Genomic DNA, 19,866 nt, shown 5'->3' on the forward strand with positions numbered 1-19,866 from the left:
CCCAGGTCTGGTATCATCTTTATAAATCATTTTTGCAGCCACTCCGGAGCCTGTGTCTCCTTCATTTGATACGGAGACCAGAATGGTACACAGCACTCCAAAGTGTGTCCTAACCAAGATGAATTGAACCCTGCTTTGCATTCTGTGTCAGATATGAACCGTGGTTAAAAGGATTTCTCTGAACGCTGGCCCAGTGGGAGAGAAATGGTCCGATTCCAATTAAGTAACTAATGATTCTTTGAAACAACTTTGAGGCAGTGTGGTCAGTGAAAGGAGGGGGCGGCGAGATACTTTCACAATAAAAGCCCAGCTACTCACATTGTGAGTATCCCAGGTTTGCACAAACCATGGCCGACGGAACAGACACAGGAGGCAACAGGTTAAATTCTGCAGAAATTAATGTGATAAATAGAACTGTTTCCTATTTTTGTTTATGTTTTTTCCCAAACAGAAACTTTCAAGGATCAGGGTTGTTTAGATTGAAGATATGCAGACAAAATCCTATAGCCACGAATCTCCCATCCACTCTCCCCACCAGCTGGTCAATGTCCTGGGGATTTGCCTCTTAATACAGAGCAATTAGTGCTCCTGTTTACTGATACAATCGTTTCCCTTTGTCAGTGTGGCTTAGTCAGCATCAGTCACCCTCACACATAAACCTAATGCTTCAATGCAGTACTGAGGGAGTGCCACACTGTCAGAGGGTCAGTACTGAGGGAGTGCTGCACTGTCAGAGGGTCAGTACTGAGGGAGTGCCACACTGTCAGAGGGTCAGTACTGAGGGAGTGCCACACTGTCAGAGGGTCAGTACTGAGGGAGTGCTGCACTGTCAGAGGGTCAGTACTGAGGGAGTGCCACACTGTCAGAGGGTCAGTACTGAGGGAGTGCCGTACTGTCAGAGGGTCAGTACTGAGGGAGTGCCGCACTGTCAGAGGGTCAGTACAGAGGGAGTGCTGCGCTGTCAGAGGGTCAGTACTGAGGGAGTGCCGCACTGTCAGGGGGTCAGTACTGAGGGAGTGCCGCACTGTCAGAGGGTCAGTACTGAGGGAGTGCTGCACTGTCAGAGGGTCAGTACTGAGGGAGTGCCGCACTGTCAGAGGGTCAGTACTGAGGGAGTGCCGCACTGCCAGAGGGTCAGTACTGAGGGAGTGCCGCACTGTCAGGGGGTCAGTACTGAGGGAGTGCCGCACTGTCAGAGGGTCAGTACTGAGGGAGTGCCGCACTGTCAGGGGGTCAGTACTGAGGGAGTGCCGCACTGTCAGAGGGTCAGTACTGAGGGAGTGCCGCACTGTCAGGGGGTCAGTACTGAGGGAGTGCCGCACTGTCAGAGGGTCAGTACTGAGGGAGTGCCGCACTGTCAGAGGGTCAGTACTGAGGGAGTGCTGCACTGTCAGAGGGTCAGTACTGAGGGAGTGCTGCACTGTCAGAGGGTCAGTACTGAGGGAGTGCCGCACTGTCAGAGGGTCAGTACTGAGGGAGTGCCGCACTGTCAGAGGGTCAGTACTGAGGGAGTGCTGCACTGTCAGAGGGTCAGTACTGAGGGAGTGCCGCACTGTCAGAGGATCAGTACTGAGGGAGGTCAGAGGGTCAGTACTGAGGGAGTGCCGCACTGTCAGAGGGTCAGTACTGAGGGAGTGCCGCACTGTCAGAGGGTCAGTACTGAGGGAGTGCCGCACTGTCAGAGGGTCAGTACTGAGGGAGTGCTGCACTGTCAGAGGGTCAGTACTGAGGGAGTGCCGCACTGTCAGAGGGTCAGTACTGAGGGTGTGTCGCACTGTCAGAGGGTCAGTACTGAGGGAGTGCTGCACTGTCAGAGGGTCAGTACTGAGGGAGTGCTGCACTGTCAGAGGGTCAGTACTGAGGGAGTGCCGCACTGTCAGAGGGTCAGTACTGAGGGAGTGCCGCACTGTCAGAGGGTCAGTACTGAGGGAGTGCTGCACTGTCAGAGGGTCAGTACTGAGGGAGTGCCGCACTGTCAGAGGGTCAGTACTGAGGGTGTGTCGCACTGTCAGAGGGTCAGTACTGAGGGAGTGCTGCACTGTCAGAGGGTCAGTACTGAGGGAGTGCTGCACTGTCAGAGGGTCAGTACTGAGGGAGTGCCGCATTGTCAGAGGGTCAGTACTGAGGGAGTGCTGCACTGTCAGAGGGTCAGTACTGAGGGAGTGCCGCACTGTCAGAGGGTCAGTACTGAGGGAATGCCGCACTGTCAGAGGGTCAGTACTGAGGGAGTGCTGCACTGTCAGAGGGTCAGTACTGACGGAGTGGGCTGGTGACTAATATTGCTCCCTGAGCCAATACCACCATCCAGTTTATCATTAACTCTGGGATTTTGTATTAATTTGTGTGATGCTATCTTGAGATGACGAGATGTATTATAAATGCAAATCTGCTCGGAACATAGGATCTACCAGCAGGAAGAGGCCATTCGGCCCTCCCGCCTGCTCCGCCATCTTTATTAAAATGTGTCCACGAGGGTGGCATGGTGACACAGTGGTTAGCACTGCTGCCTCACGGCGCCGAGGTCCCAGGTTCGATCCCGGCCCTGGGTCACTGTCCGTGTGGAGTTTGCACATTCTCCCCGTGTCTGTGTGGGTCTCACCCCCACAACCCAAAGATGTGCAGGGTGGGTGGATTGGACACGCTAAATTGCTCCTTAATTGGTGAAAAAAAAAGAATTGATTTTAAAAATGTGTCCCCTAATTCTAGTCCAGGGGAAATATCTTCCCAGCATCCACTCTGCCAATTCCCCTCAGGTTCTGGATTGTTTCAATGGATCAAATCTCACTGTTCTGAACTCCCAGAGCTCGAGGCTGGAGGCCCAGTCCGTTCACCTTCTTCATAAAATAAACCCGTCATCCCAGGAATGAATCTAGTCTGTAACTTGCGTGTTTGAGAGTGTGTTTGTAAAATAGATTGGGGACATTAAGTGATACAGGGCGATGTTTTTTAATGAATCATGTATCTCTGAATGTTTTCCCCTGAATTGCACGAGACTCCGGTTTGAAATGCTCTGCTTAGCCCTCATGTGAAATCTGCTTCTTCTCGTCAATACGATAACCCAGTGGTGGGGAGTTTGAATGAGAATCCCGGGGGACGTGGGGTCAAATCCTGAGCTGTGAATGTGTGGGCTGGCACGCGGCAGAATGTGAGCCTGAACGTTTGGCGTTGGTGTCAGTTCCCCGACTGGCTGATCCTTTTGGGGAGAGAAGCTGATCTCGCCGACCCGGCCTCGACTGGATCCTAGTCCACTCTGCTTCACTCTCTGTGCTGCCCTCAATGCTTCCTGATGGGCAATGAAGATGGGCCTTGTGTGTGTCACTCACACCCTCAGGACAAGTATAAAACAGACTGTTTTGAGGTGTGAATTATATTCATTACAAAATATAGTCTGGGGTCCCCAAACTGTCAACATGGTCTTGACTGACATTCCCTTCACCAAGACGTTGAATCACAGAAAGCCTGCAGTGCAGAAGGAGGCTATTCAGCCCATCGACCCTGCACCAACCCTCCGAGGGAGCACCCTAACCTAGGCCCATAACCTCGGCCCAATCTCCCGCTCTATCCCTATGACCACACTTAACCTTTTTACCTTTTTGGACACTAAGGGGCACTTAATCACGGCCAATCCACCCAACCTGCACATCTTTGGACTGTGGGAGGAAACCGGAGCACCCGGAGGAAACCCACGCAGACACGGGGAGAACGTGCAGACTCCACACAGACAGTGACCCGAGGCCGGAATTGAACCCGGGTCCCTGGTGCTGTGAGGCAGCAGTGCTAACCACTGCGCCAACCCAAACCACAGCATTTTTGCAAATTAACTTTAGGATATAATTTAGCAAATCATCTGTAAGCAGCTGGGGTTCATCACTGAGAGGGGCTTGTTGGGAAATGTTGGAACTGTTACTAATCTTGCGCAAGAAAATAAAATGCTTTGAAATATTTGCTGAGGATTAGGCCCAGTGGGTTCAAAGCATTTTAAGAACTGGTTTTGAGTTGTGACTTCCTCAGACGAAGATAAAATCAACACAGACCCTTAATCAGGTCACATCACAAACTGCACCACATTGCAGAGAAAACCCATCTCTCTCCTTATTTTTAACTTCATTAACCCCTGAAGCTCTGGACTAAAACTGACTCTCTCTCCAGATGAACCCTCGGTTAGACGGGTGCATGCGGAGGTGGAGCTGGATGAATCAAGGTTCTGCTGGAATTGAGCACGTTATTGAGAATATAAAAACCAAACAGTGTTATCAGAATGTGGAGAGTGGCTCCTACTTTCCCGGCAGGGGATACGCGATGTTCCCATTCAGCTACAGTAAGTGGCACGACTAAAGCTTTATTTCAGTGACTTTTCTTCCAATGATGAGTCTCAAGCGGTGGGAGCACAGATTTTAAAAACCGGGCCAGAGCTCACCGCACGTGGATTCTGAAATAATTTATTGTTTTCTTTTGAGCTTTGGGTTGTCCTTAGGATGTGAAAGGTGCCATTTAAATGTAGATTATTTTTGTTATGAATTTTTAAATATTCGATTGACCAGAAGATGAGGAAACAATTCCAATTCTCTGACCCGTCCTCCCATTTACTAGAAACTTTGCCACAAAAAACATTTTTCTTTAAAATGACTGAATGTTACAGGAGATATTGGAGACACTCTGATAGATGAAATAAGGTGAGACTGTTTACACTGGCGGGGGAAGGGTAACTGGAGGGTCACAGATTAGAGGCAATTAAAGGTAATGGACCTGGGGGGAGGGTGGAAATGAGGAGAATTATTTTACACAGCAAATCATTTTAACTTGGGTCTAAAATGTAGACGGGAGTAGATTTTTGAAAAATAAATTTAGAATACCCAATTAATTTTTTTCCAATTAAGGGGCAGTTTAGCATGGCCAATCCACCTACCCTGCACATCTTCGGGTTGTGGGGGTGAAACCCACGCAGACACGGACAGTGACCCAGAGCCAGGATCGAACCTGGGACCTCGGCGCCGTGAGGCTGCAGGGCGAACCCACTGCGCCCCCGTGTCACCCCGGCGGGAGCAGATTCAATCATAACTTTGAAAAGAAACTGAAGTTTGTAAATCAAAACTAATCCTCTCCTCTTCCTAAACGAGTGCCTCTTTGTTGCTGACTTTTTCAGATAAAATCGACGACCCTGCTGGAGGTTGGAAGATTAAGTTAAATCTCTACATCCGCCCATCGAAAGATACGGGTGTGTTGTTTGCGTTAGTCAATGGACAGAAGGTTCCTTTCTCACTTGCCTTAACTAACTCCAAACCAACAGTCACAACACAGGTAACTTCCTTCAGTCGAGCACTGGTCTTAATAACTGTTAAATATCCAGAATATAGCTACAGGTAAAACTGGACATGAAACTCAACTGTTTTCCACAAGTCCTTTAGGAAAAGGAATGTGTCCTCATCAACATTCTGGGCCAAGCTGTGACTCCAGTTAATATCAATGTGACTGAATATTAACTACCCCCTGAAATGGAACAACGGACCACACCCACGCACTGGCATCTAAATGTTCCTCACATTTGGAGGAGGTGGCACCACCATTCTCCCCCAGCAGAGAGGGGTGGGCAATAATTATCAATCTTGTCAGTGATGGACAGAGACAGAATCAAACTAGCAAGAAGGATCCAATTCTCAACGGGACACACTCCTGACACTGCACCAAAAGATTGTGGCTTCAATCCCCCACTCCCAAATACTTCAGCACAAATTCTAGAATAGTAAGAAGTCTTACGACACCAGGTTAAAGGCCAACAGGTTTGTTTCGAATCACCAGCTTTCGGAGCGCAGCTCCTTCCTCAGGGGAATGAGGAATTCACCCGAGGAAGGAGCTGGGCTCCGAAAGCTGGGGATTGCAGCTTCCAGTTTCCCCTCTGTAGTACTGCTCGATCGCCGAATCTCCCCGCCATGGAGGTTTGGGAGGGGCCACGGGATGTCCCAAGCAGAATTGGGGGGATAGTCTATCATTGGTAAGGGTCTCGAAACAGCTCTTTGATATGATTACTGATATGAAAGGTCCTAATCCCATGACCATTGACACCCCGTGGCCCCCAGTGTGTCAGCCTCTGGCAGTAGCACGTTTATGGTTCATCCTCCCACCTTGATCTGCTCACCACTCGTTCCCTCTGACTACCCTCCACACTTCCCTCTCATCACTCTCTCACTGTTTGAACATCTGCTCAGTCACTTGTTCGCCAACCTCTATTTATTCATTCTTCATTGTCAGTGGAACTCATTAAAAAAAAAATTTAGAGTGCCCAATTATACTTTTCCGATGAAGGGGCAATTTAGCGTGGTCAATCCTCCTACCCTGCACATCTTTGGGTTGTGGGGGAGTGAGACCCACGCAGACACGGGGGAGAATGTGCAAACTCCACACGGACAGTGACCCAGGGCCGGGATTCGAACCCGGGACCACGGCGCCGTGAGGCAGCAGTGCTAACCACTGTGCCACCGTGCTGACTGTTTAGGCCGCGAGGAGTCACATTTCCTAACCTTTGAATTTATATTTTTATTCCTGATTAGGATTTAATTCTGGCCGTAGAGAACCAGATTGTGTCCCGAACTGAAGGAATAAACCTGTGCGATGGAGAACGTCACTCTGTACATCTCACTGTAACAGCTAAAGATATCCTGTGGAAAGTGGATGGAGTCACTCGTGGGGACCACTTGAGCAGCTCGGGATTAAGAAACCAACTGGCCATTCTGGACCAGGCCATGCGAGAGACGATCACCACAACCCTGGGAGGGTTGCCAGGTAACAGATTGGCAGCTAATTGGAATGCGCACTGATCATCCACCAGGGGGCACACTTCCCCTGGTTCCAATGGGGCCTCACACAACAAAACAGAAACAAATTTGTCCCCCTGGCTGGGGGCGGGGTGGTGGGGGGGTTACGTGGTTTAGAACAATGGGGTGACTGTGTCACGATAATGGGTCAGCCGTTTAAAACTGAGGTCAGAGGCATTCCGACAGCTGTGAATCCTTGGAATTGTTTATCCCGGAGGGTTACTGATGTTCAATGGCTGAGTATATTCAAGGCTGAGATTGGCAGATGCTTGGGGTCTCAGCCAATCACAGGACATGGACAGGAGCGTGAAGTTGAGGTGGGAGAGCGGCCGTGATTAAATGTAATAATGGAACCGTTTTGAGGGGCTGAATGGCTCCTCCTGGGAACAGGGCGCCAACAATGTAGGCAGCCAATCACACCAGCCCGAGGCTGTGCCTCACCTTTGACACAGAATCCAGGAGTCCGAACACTGTAAGGCATCTCAACAACATGCTGATTGATTTCAATGCACTGGGTGATTACCTCCGAATCAGACAGGACTTGCTTTCTATTCATTCGTTGGATGTTCAATCATTGCCCCTCCCTAAAGGTGGTGGTGAGCCGCCTTCTTGAACCGCTGCAGTCCCGTGTGGTGTAGGTACACCCACTGTGCTGTTAGGGAGGGAGTTCCAGGATTTTGACTCAGTCACCATGAGGGCGATATGTTTCCAAAAACGGCTGACCCATTATCATGGTTAGCACTGCTGCCTAACAGAGCCAGGGACCCAGGTTCCATTCCTGCCTCGGGTGACTGTGTGGAGTTTGTACTTCTCCCCGTGTCTGCGTTGGGTTTCCTCCGGGTGCTGCGGTTTCTTCCCACAGTCCAAAGATGTACAGGGCAGGTGGATTGGTCATGATAAATTGACTGTTAGTGTCCAAAAAGGTTTGGTGGGGTTCCTGGGTTATGGGGATAGGCTGAGAGTGTAGGCCTAGATAGGGTTGGTGCAGACTCGATAGGCCGAATGGCCTCCTTCTGCACTATAGGGATTCTATGAAGTCAGGATGGTGAGTGACTTGGAGGGGAACCTCCAGGTGGTGGGGTTCCCAGGTATCTACTGCCCTTGTCCTTCTAGATGGTAGTGGTTGTGGGTTTGGAAGGTGCTGCCTAAGGAGCCTTGGCAAGTTCCTGCAGTGCATCTTGTAGATGGTACACACGGCTGCTACTATGCGTCAGTGGTGGAGGGAGTGAATGTTTAAGGTGGTGGAGGGAGTGAATGTTTAAGGTGGTGGATGGAGTGAATGTTTAAGGTAGTGTCCTGGATGGTGTTGAGCTGCTTGAGTGTAGTTGGAGCTGCGCTCATCCAGGCAAGTGGAGAGTATTCCATCACACTCCTGACTTGTGCCTTGTAGATGGTGGACAGGCTTTGGGGGGGGGGGGGGGGGGGGGGGGGGGGGGGGGTCAGGAGGCGAGTTACTCTCCGCAGGATTCCCAGCCTCTGACCTGCCCTGGTAGCCACAGTATTAATGTGGCTGGGTCCAGTTCAGTTTCTGATCAATGGGAACCCCCCCAGGATGTTGACAGTGGGGGATTCAGCGATGGGAATGCCATTGAATGTAATGGGGAGATGGTTAAATTCTCACTTATTGAAGATGGTCATTGCCTGGCACTGGTATGCCACGAATGTAACTTGCCACTTGTCAGCCCCAAGCCTGGATATTGTCCAGGTCTTGCTGCATTTGGACACGGACGGTTTCATTATCTGAGGAGTTGCGAATGGTGCTGAACATTGTGCAGTCATCTGCGAACATCCTCACTTCTGACCTTATGATGGAAGGGAGGTGATTGATGAAGCAGCTGAAGATGGTTGGGCCGAGGATACTACCCTGAGGATCTCCTGCAGTGATGTCCTGGAGCTGAGATGATTGACCTCCAACCACCACAACCATCTTCCTTTGTGCCGGGTATGACTCCAGCCAGGGAGAGTTTTCCCCCTGATTCCCATTGACTCCAGTTTTTCCAGGGCTCCTTGATGCCTTTGGTAACTTGAGGAAGCCAGTGGTAAGAGAAGAGAGGTTTATTTAACTATTTACAGTATTCTGCAGCAACTCGTTCCCAATGCAATCCTTGCTGGGAGAACTCAGCGCCCCAGACCCTGCTTTGGGCCGGTCTTTAGATTGGTTCATAAGGAGCTCCAGGTGGGTGTCCTCTGCCCCCTATCTGGGGAGCTCGTACTCCACAAATCGAATGGGGAGATCAATCATGGTTTCCCCGTGGTCCTCGTGGGGTTTATAACACCCCCCCCCCCCCCCCAAGTCCAAAAGTTCCCCTTCAGCCACCTTCTCCGCCGCTTTGTCCGTCTGTAGTGGCTCTCGGTTGGCGGCTGTACCACCTTATCGACCGTCCATTCCTGGCCGGCCTCCGCAGAGATACTGCCTGGTCCTTGGTCCCGGACACACTGTCCTCCGCTGGTACGGGTCCTTCTGAGTCCACCTCGGATCAGGATTCAGCCACCTGCCGCTGGACCGGGCATTGTGACCCTGATGGATGAATGACCAGGCAGTGTGGCAGCTCCTGGTCCCCGGGTGGGGGGGGGGGGGGGGGGGGGGGGATACTGCCAGTCAAGTGTCGCGAAGTCCGGGTTTCAATTCAGGTGGTCCAGGTCCTTGCTTTGAACTTTCCCCTGGACCTGGACGTTATCTGGGACCGGATCTGTTCTTTCTGCGCTATCCCTGGGAGCCACATCGCTCCATCACCAAACACACCGGCACGGACTGCATCTCCGGAGTGGAATGTCCGTCGAGGTGTCCTCGAGTCGCGCTGCCTCTCCTGCGCCTCCTGCTCCAACTCTACTTTCTTTCCAGGACTTGGAAATGTCAGCCAGGTTCTGAGTCTTCAGCCCATCAATAGTTCCACAGAGGAGATTCCCATCGTCATGTATGTCTCCGTGCGATACTGAACTGCCTCACCTGCGTGCCCATGGACACCGTGGATTGCTTCTTCGTGGCCCTTTTCAAGGTGTGGACCACCCTTCTGACCAGGCCATTCGAGGAGGGATGATCTGGGTGGAATGAACATGCCGAATGCTGTCCCGCTTCGTAAACCCGACAAATTCTTCGCCACCGTTACCGTCACCAGGACGTCTGGGATCCCAAAAGGTGGTAAAGGAACTCCGGGGGGGGGGGGGGGTCCTGGACATTGTGACAGTCATCCTGCACACCTGCAGCAACTTCGTGCAGGCATCCATGACCCCGAGGAACGTGGACCTCAGGAAAGACCCGGAAAATCTGTGTGTAGGCAAACCCATGGCCATCCTGGCCATTCCCATGAACAAAGGGAGGCCACATGTGGGAGTTTCTGATGCTCCTGGCCCGCCGGGCAGCTGAGCACGACCCTCTCGATGTCCCCATCAATGTCGAGCCACCAGACGTAACCACAGGCCAACATTTTCATCTTCGACCCTCCCGCATGGCCACTTTGAACGTCCTGTAGGGGGAGCAAGGAATCCATGAAGTTAATCACCTCATCCGCCATTGATGGGGACAGGGCGCACACAACCAATGGCAGACGGCTGACGGGTCCTCATGGGCAATTTGTGTACCCGGATGATGCTGGAACGAATATTCGTACACAGCGAACGAGAGCACCCAATGCTGGATCCTGGCCGTTGTGATTGGTGGAATTCCCTCATCCCTCTCGGAAGAGGCTGAGCAGCAGATTGAGGCCCATGAATGTACTGGTGAAACTTCTTTACACCAAAAATTACCCGTTCCCTATCTGAGCGCAACGTGGCTTTGCATCCGCCTGGGTCCTTGATGTGATCGCAATGGGGTGTCCGTGCTGTCATCCCATCAGGAAGCCAACACCACTCCAGTGCTATAGGGGGAGGTATGGCATGTCCGGATTAGAGGCCGATCCGGATCATAATGTGAAAGAAGCTGTATGGGCGACAGAGAACAGAATCACAGACAAATACAGAAAAGGCCGTTCGGCCCATCAAGTCTGCACCGCCGGATGTAAGGTCCCTTATCTGCCAATCCTAATCCCATTTGCCAGCACTTGGCCCATAGCCCTGAACGTTAAGATGTGCCAAGAGCTCATCCAGGGACTTTCTAAAGGATGTGAGGCAACCCACCTCTACCCCCCTCCCAGGCAGTGCGTTCCAGACCCTCCCCCGCCTCTACCCCCCTCCCAGGCAGTGCGTTCCAGACCCTCCCCCGCCTCTACCCCCCCTCCCAGGCAGTGCGTTCCAGACCCTCCCCCGCCTCTACCCCCCCTCCCAGGCCGTGCGTTCCAGACCCTCCCCCGCCTCTACCCCCCCTCCCAGGCCGTGCGTTCCAGACCCTCCCCCGCCTCTACCCCCCCTCCCAGGCAGTGCGTTCCAGACCCTCCCCCGCCTCTACCCCCCTCCCAGGCAGTGCGTTCCAGACCCTCACCCCCCTCCCAGACAGTGCGTTCCAGACCCTCCCCTGCCTCTACCCCCCTCCCAGGCAGTGCGTTCCAGACCCTCCCCCGCCTCTACCCCCCTCCCAGGCAGTGCGTTCCAGACCCTCCCCCGCCTCTACACCCCTCCCAGGCAGTGCGTTCCAGACCCTCCCCCGCCTCTACCCCCCTCCCAGGCAGTGCGTTCCAGACCCTCCCCCGCCTCTCCCACCCCCCAGGCAATGCGTTCCAGACCCTCCCCCGCCTCTCCCACCCTCCCAGGCAGTGCGTTCCAGACCCTCACCCCCCTCCCAGGCAGTGCGTTCCAGACCCTCCCCCGGCCTCTACCCCCCTCCCAGGCAGTGCGTTCCAGACCGTCACCACCCTCTGGGTAAAAAGGGTTTTCCTCAAATCCCCTTAAACGTCCCACTCCTCACATTAAACTTGTGTCCCTCTTGTGACTGACCTTTCAACTAAGGGGAACAGCTGCTCCCTATCCACCCTGTCCGTGCCCCACATAATCTTCCCCACCTCGATCAGGTCGCCCCTCAGTCTCTGCTCCAGAGAAAACAACCCAAGCCTATCCAACCTCTCTTCATAACTTTTTTTTGTCTTTTTTTATAAATTTAGAGCACCCAATTCACTTTTTCCAATTAAAAAGCAAGGTTGGCACAGAGCTTGGCTCCTGCAGGATCTGGGAGTCATTCACCTGGTTCAGTTTGCTGAATGGACCACGTCTGTGCTGCCATTAATAAAGTCCGTCAGAACTGTCCAGCTCTGGGGAGATTTCAAGCTCACAGTAAACAGAGTTTTCCATCTGGACCGGTTCCTGATGCTGCAGGGAGAGGATTGGTCAGCCTGATTGGCTCGAGGATTCTCCGTCAGGAAGTTGGACATGAGCTACACCTATTCGCAGGTGGAGGTAGACCCGGAGTCCAGGAAGTTTGTAACCATCAACATTCATCGGAGGTTATGCAGTACGGTTACGGTAGCAGTGGGCAGCACGGTAGCATGGTGGTTAGCATAAATGCTTCACAGCTCCAGGGTCCCAGGTTCGATTCCCGGCTGGGTCACTGTCTGTGCAGAGTCTGCACGTCCTCCCCGTGTGTGCGTGGGTTTCCTCCGGGTGCTCCGGTTTCCTCCCACAGTCCAAAGATGTGCGGGTTAGGTGGATTGGCCATGCTAAATTGCCCGTAGTGTCCTAAAAAGTAAGGTTAAGGGGGGGTTGTTGGGTTACGGGTATAGGGTGGATACGTGGGTTTGAGTAGGGTGATCATTGCTCGGCACAACATCGAGGGCCGAAGGGCCTGTTCTGTGCTGTACTGTTCTGTGTTCTGTGTTATTTGGATACACCCGGCTCCCATTCAGGGCTTCATCGGTCCCGGCGATTTTCCAGTGGGTGATGGAGAAAATCCAGCAACGCCTGCCGTTTATCTGAACGATGTGCTCATTACGGGATCCACGGAGAAGGAGCGTATGGCAAACCTGCAGGAAGCACTCGGACAGTTTTCCCAAGTAGGCGCCGGGCTGAAGAGGAGCAAATGTGTGTTCCAGGCGAGAGCGGTGCCAAACCTCGGTTACAGGATGAACAGGGAAGGTCTCCCCGGTGGAAGATAAGGATTGTGCTATAAAAGGGGCCCCGACCCCAAAGAATGCCACTGAGCTCCGGTCATTTTTTGGCCTGGTCAATTACTACGAGAGGTTTATTGCCAAGCTGAGCACTCTGTTGGCTCCGCTGAAGGAAGGGCCACAGGAGTGGTGCTGGGCAACTTCACAAGGCTTGTCACTGTTCAGGGATGGAACATTTAAGATATGAAGAGAGTAGCATTGATGCCTCACGGAGCCGAGATCCCAGGTTCAATCCCGGCTCTGGGTGACTGTCCGTGTGGAGTTTGCATATTCTCTCCGTGTCTGCGTGGGTTTCACCCCCACAGCCCAAAGATGTGCCGGGTAGGTGGATTGGCCATGCTAAATTGCCCCTTAATTGGGAAAAAGTAAGTGAGTATTCTAAATTGGAAAAAGAGGTTTATTTAGCTATTTGCAAAGTTCTGCTCAACGCAGCAACTCGGCTCCACCCCCTATCTGGGAAGCTCGTACTCCACCGTTCCATGGGAGATCAATGATGATTTCCTCGTGGGGATTATAACAATGCCATACTCGGTCAAATGCTGCCTTGATGTCAAAGGCAGTCACTCTCACCTCCCCTCTGGCATTCAGCTCTTTTGTCCATGTTTGAACCAAGGCTGTAATGAGGTCAGGAGCTGAGTGACCCTGGGCGGAACCCAAACTGAGTGTCTGTGAGCAGGTTATTGCTGAGTAAGTGCCGCTTGACAGCGCTGCTGACTCCTTCCATCACTTTGCTGATGATGGGGAGTAGACTGATAGGGCGGTAATTGGCTGGGTTGGATTTGTCCTGTTTCTTGTGTACAGGACACCCCTGGGCAATTTCCCACATTGCCGGGTAGATGCCAGTGTTGTAGCTGTACTGGAACAGCTTGGCTAGGGGTGCGGAAAGTTCTGGAGCACAAATCTTCAGTACTATTGCCAGAATATTGTCAGGGCCCAGAGCCTTTGCAGCATCCAGTGCCTTCAGCCGTTTCTGGTTATCACGTGGAGTGAATCGAATTGGCTGAAGACTGACATCTGTGATGCTGGAACCTCTGGAGGAGACCGAGATGGACCATCCACTCGGCCCTTCTGGCTGAAGATTGTTGTGAATGTCTCAGCCTTGTCTTTTGCACAGATGGGCTGGGCTCCTCCATCATTGAGGATGGGGATATTTGTGGAACCTCCTCCTCCACTGAGTCGTTTCATTGTCCACCACTATTCACGTGCAGGGGGGGGGGGGGGGTTTGAATGAGCAATTGTAATACTCAAAACCCATTGGTATTTAAATAGATTAATATTGCGCCATACTGCCTTGATTTGGGATTATTTGTTGCTAACAATGTTGTCACATTTTTGTGTTTCCAGCTGTTCCATTTCCATCCACACCAATCCTGGCCTCCTTCACTGGCTGTCTAGATATAACGCTGAATGATGAGGTTATTGACCTGGATGAAGCCAGCCATAAGGACCCTAATATCCAGTCTCACTCATGCCCATCAGCAAGGAGAGAAGATTAGACTCTGTCAGACTCTCAGTCTCAATATAGTAAATCATTTCATGTTGATTATCAGTGTGGTGCTACTGTGAGGAGAGATTGTTCTAAAGCTTACAGTCGGTAAACCACACATTGGAAAAGCCTGCTGAAAAAAATGTAGAATTTTAACAATTTTGCGCTGTGTGTAAATTCTGAGACTCTTTTTAAAAACTGTCAATGTACGTGTTTGACTAAACTGAAATTTTAATGAACTGTGAGCATCCTGTAGTCTGGGGAAAGTAACACCAAATACTAGACTCAAAACTATTATTGACCGTTGTTTGCTAATAGCTGTCTGGATGTCAGCCATGATGCTGTGATTAGCTCTCGCATCTCTCAATCACAAGGTTCAGCCCTCACTTTAGCACAAACTCCAGGCTGACACTCCAGGGACGCGCTGAGGGAGTGCTGCTGCGTTTGAGGTGCTGGATTTCAGAGGAGCTGTGAAACCAGGGCCCTGCCCTCCTGTCCTGATAGGTGGATGCGAGATGTGGGATGATTCTGTGCTCCTTATTTGAAGAATAACTTGCATCCAGGCCAAAACTTAATTCCCGACCAACATCACATCAAAAAAACATGAACAGGCCACTACTGTTTTTGGGATCTTGTGTGCGCAATTTGGTTCCTGACATTACAGACGTTTATGTCGTATCTTGTGATATCCTGAGGTCCATGCTACAAAAATGCAAGTCTGATCTGTCTTCATTTTCCTTCACATTCCCTCCTTCTGCTGTTCAGTTGCACAATTACGTCCTGAGAAATCCATGAAGATTCAAAGAACATTTTTTAAAAAACTGCCACAAAATGTTTGCACAAACCTTTGGTTATTTTTTCAGGGTTGTCATTGTTAGTGACGTTTGTGTTAACAATACTGGGGCACGTTCACCTTTTCCCTTCCTTATGGACTTATTCTGAGTCCTGGTACAACTTGCATTTGTATAGCACCTTGAACATCCCGAGCTGCTTCACAGGTTATTTTTTTAAGCAATTAGAGTGACTGTAACCTTGAAACAATATCATTCCCTGGGAATGCACTCGAATCATCACCCATCAATTAGTGATTGCTAATTGGTGTTCCTCTGCTAATCCCACCCCTCTCACTGTTCACACTTAACAACAATGTCACACAATTAATATCCATTATTACCATCAATTAAAATGTTGCAGCTTCTAATGCATTCATGTTCACTGGCTGTTCCGGGAAGTTCAATAAGGATTAGCCTGTTTAAAAAGTTCTAATTTTAGCCAGCATCAAAGAGCTGTTTGCAGGTGGTTAACGTGTGTTGACCTGAGTGAGGAGTTTCTAAAAATAATTGTTAATAATTAAGAAAGGAAGTTGCAAGGGCAGCACGGTGGCGCAGTGGGTTAGCACTGCTGCCTTACGGCGCTGAGGACCCGGGTTCGATCCCGGCTCTGGGTCACTGTCCGTGTGGAGTTTGCACATTCTCCCCGTGTCTGCGTGGGTTTCGCCCCCACAACCCAACGATGTCCAGGGTAGGTGGATTGGCCACGCTAAATTGCCCCTTAATTAGAAAAAAAAAGAATTGGACACTCTAAATTTATAAAGAAAAGCAAAGAAAGGAAGTTGCAAAATGGAGATTTCCTATATGTGTGAGTTTGTGTGTGTGTGTGTCAGCCCCACAATGCTGTGTCCTCAGCCCCCTACTATACTCCTTATACACTTACGACTGTGTGGCCAAATTCCTCTCCAACTTGATTTTCAAATTTGCCGATGACACCATCGTAGTGGGTCGGATTTCAAACAATGACAAGACAGAGTACAGGAATGAGATAGAGAATCTGGTGAACTGGTACGTCGACATAATCTCTTCTTCAATGTCAATAAAACGAAAGAGATTGTCATCGACTTCAGGAAGCGTAGTGGAGAACATGGAGAAGGGCTGGTTTAGTTCAGTGGGCTAGATAGCTGGTTTGTAATGCAGAACAAGGCCAGCAGCGCGGGTTCAATTCCCGTAGCAGCCTCCCCGAACAGGCGCCGGAATGTGGTGACTAGGGGCTTTTCACAGTAACTTCATACTTCTGACAATAAAAGATTATTATTAACTTGTCCCCGTCTATGTCAATGGGAATGAAGTAGAAAGAGTCGAGAGCTTCAAGTTTTTAGGTGTCCAGATTACAAACCTGTCCCCGTCTCCCCATGCCGACACTATAGTTAAGAAAGCCCACCAACGACTCTACTTTCTCAGAAGACTAAGGAAATTTGGCATGTCAGCTACAACCCTCACCAACTTTTATTTTTTTTAAATAAATTTAGAATACCCAATTATTTTTTCCAATTAAGGGGCAATTTAGCGTGGCCAATCCACCTACCCTGCACATCCTTGGGTTGTGGGGGTGAGACCCACGCAAACACGGGGAGAATGTGCAAACTCCACACGGACAGTGACCCAGGGCCGGGATTCGAACCTGGGACCTCAGCGCCGTAGGCAGCAATGCTAACCACTGCGCCACCGTGCTGCCCCTCACCAACTTCTACAGATGCACCATAGAAAGCATTCTTTCTGGGTTATATCACAGCTTGGTATGGATCCTGCTCTACCCAAGACCGCAGGAAACTACAAAAGGTCGTGAATGTAGCCCATCACACAAACCAGCCTCCCATCCATTGACTCTATCTATAATTCCCGCTGCCTCGGAAAGGCAGCCAGCATAATTAAGGGCCCCACGCACCCCGGACATACTCTCTTCCACCTTCTTCCGTCAGGAAACAGACACAAAAGTCTGAGGTACCAACCGACTCAAGAACAGCTTCTTCCCGGCTGCCATCAGACTTTTGAATGGACCTACCTCGTACTGTATTAAGTTGATCTTTTCTCTACACCTTGCTATAACTGTAACATTATATTCTGCAGTCTCTCCTTCCTTCCCTTTTACGGAATGCGTTGTTTGTACAGCATGTAAGAAACAATACTTTTCACTGTATACTAATACATGTGACAATAAATCAAATCAAAAGTTTAATAAATCTATTGCTGAGACAGAGAGAGAATCTATCAGAATGAAGAGTGAGGAGCACGTACACGCTGTTGAGCCCAGATCCCCTCCAGTTGGCTGAAGATGACCAGCTGACTATCTTTTTCAAGTACCGTCGTTTCCTGCAATGGTGTTCATCACTTTACACCATCCTTGCTAATCTCAGAGATTCCCTCCTATCCATGCTCTTACTGGGTAATTGGGTTTGTTTAGGTTTAAGATTCTTGTTTGTGATTGGTGTATGGGTTTCGCCCCCACAACCCAAAGATGTGCAAGCTAGGTGGATTGGCCACGCTAAATTGCCCCTTAATTGGATAAAAATGAATTGGGTACTCTAAATGTATTTTTTTTTAAACATGGAATTCAATGGTATTATGGTCACTATTTCCAAGTGGATCTTTTACTGTGACATTACTAATAAACCCTGCTTCGTGACACAATATTAGGTCCAAGATAGCCTCATTCTGAGTCGGTTCCATAATGCATCGCCCCAGAACAGTCATGAAAACATTCCACATACTCATATTGCCAGTTTGATTGTCCCAGTCTATATGAAGATTAAAGGCTCCCACAATAATTATATTTCATTTGTAACAAGCTACAATATTTTTTTGTTTAATGCTCTGCCTAACGGTATAACTACTGTTCGGGGGCCGATAAACTAGTATTTTCTGATTCTTACAATTTCTAATTTCCACACATACTGATGGTTCCTGATGTTCAAAAGCCAGATTCAGTCTCGCTAATGTCCTCATGTCATTATTTACTATCAGGGCCACCCCTTCCCCTCTGCCATTTTGTCTCTCTTTCTGCAATATTGGCTACAATTCTCTTGCTGTTTACTGTCAGTGGGATTCTCTGGAACAGCCGGCAGTGCACCCCCTTCCCGGGAGATTCCCGGCTCCGGAACTGCCGGCAGTGCACCCCCTTCCCAGGAGATTCCCGGCTCCGGAACTGCCAGCAGTGCACCCCCTTCCCGGTTCTGGAACTGCCGGCAGTGCACCCACTTCCCAGGAGATTCCCGGCTCCAGGACTGCCGGCAGTGCACCGCGTTCCCGGGGGATTCCCGGCTCTGGGACTGCCAGCAGTGCACCGCGTTCCCGGGGTATTCCCGGTGATGGGGTACAGACTCCACACAGACAGTGACCCAGCCGGGAATCGAACCTGGGAACCTGGAGCTGTGAAGCATTTATGCTAACCACCATGCTACCGTGCTGCCCCCCATGTCCATACCTGTCATAATTTTGTAGACCTCAATCAGGTCCCCCCTCAACCTCCGTCTTTCCAACGAAAACAATCCTAATCTACTCAACCTTTCTTCATAGCTAGCACCCTCCATACCAGGCAACATCCTGGTGAACCTCCTCTGCACCCTCTCCAAGGCATCCACATCCTTCTGGTAATGTGGCGACCAGAACTGCACGCAGTATTCCAAATGTGGCCGAACCAAAGTCCGATACAACTGTAACATGATCTGCCAACTCTTGTACTCAATACCCCGTCCGATGAAGGCAAGCATGCTGTATGCCTTCTTGACCACTCTATCAACCTGCATTGCCACCTTCAGGGTACAATGGACCTGAACTCCCAGATCTCTCTGCACATCAATTTTCACCAAGACCCTTCCATTGACCATATAGTCCGCTCTTGAATTTGATCTTCCAAAATGCATCACCTTGCATTTGCCTGGATTGAACTCCATCTGCCATTTCTCAGCCCAACTATCCAATCTATCTATATTTTGCTGTATTCTCTGACAGTCCTCCTCGCTATCTGCAACTCCACCAATCTTAGTATCATCTGCAAACTTGTTAATCAGACCACCTATACCTTCCTCCAGGTCATTTATGTATATCACAAACAATAGTGGTCCGAGCACGGATCCCTGTGGAACACCACTAGTCACCCTTCTCCATTTTGAGACACTCCCTTCCACCACTACTCTCTGTCTCCTGTTGCCCAGCCAGTTCTTTATCCATCTAGCTAGTACACCCTGAACCCCATACGACTTCACTTTTTCCATCAACCTGCCATGGGAAACCTTATCAAACGCCTTGCTAAAGTCCATGTATACGACATCTACAGCCCTTCCCTCATCAATTAACTTTGTCACTTCCTCAAAGAATTCTATTAGGTTTGTAAGACATGACCTTCCCTGCACAAAACCATGCTGCCTGTCACTGCTAAGTCTATTTTCTTCCAGATGTGAATAGATCCTATCCCTCAGTATCTTCTCCAACAGTTTGCCTACCACTGACGTCAAGCTCACAGGTCTATAATTCCCTGGATTATCCCTGCTACCCTTCTTAAACAAAGGGACAACATTAGCAATTCTCCAGTCCTCCGGGACCTCACCCGTGCTTAAGGATGCTGCAAAGATATCTGTTAAGGCCCCAGCTATTTCGACCCTCGCTTCCCTCAGTAACCTGGGATAGATTCCATCCGGTCCTGGGGACTTGTCCACCTTAATGTCTTTTAGAATACCCAAAACTTCCCCCTTCCGTATGACAACTTGACCGAG

General features: G+C 50.3%; 1 protein-coding gene across 1 annotated transcript in view; it reads left to right on the forward strand.

The window, feature by feature from the left end:
* The window catches only part of pros1 (protein S), a 69,529-nt gene extending 54,007 nt beyond the window's left edge, over positions 1–15,522 (forward strand). The window contains exons 12-15 of the mRNA XM_038817994.1: positions 4,150–4,318; positions 5,144–5,298; positions 6,546–6,777; positions 14,183–15,522. Of these exons, the coding sequence (XP_038673922.1) occupies positions 4,150–4,318; positions 5,144–5,298; positions 6,546–6,777; positions 14,183–14,334 (708 nt within the window). The 3' untranslated portion in view covers positions 14,335–15,522. The remainder of the gene's footprint in view (positions 1–4,149; positions 4,319–5,143; positions 5,299–6,545; positions 6,778–14,182) is intronic.
* The last annotated feature ends 4,344 nt before the right edge of the window (positions 15,523–19,866 follow it).

Source organism: Scyliorhinus canicula, chromosome 14 (assembly GCF_902713615.1).
Source record: "Scyliorhinus canicula chromosome 14, sScyCan1.1, whole genome shotgun sequence".
In the NCBI taxonomy this organism is placed as follows: Eukaryota; Metazoa; Chordata; class Chondrichthyes; order Carcharhiniformes; family Scyliorhinidae; genus Scyliorhinus; species Scyliorhinus canicula.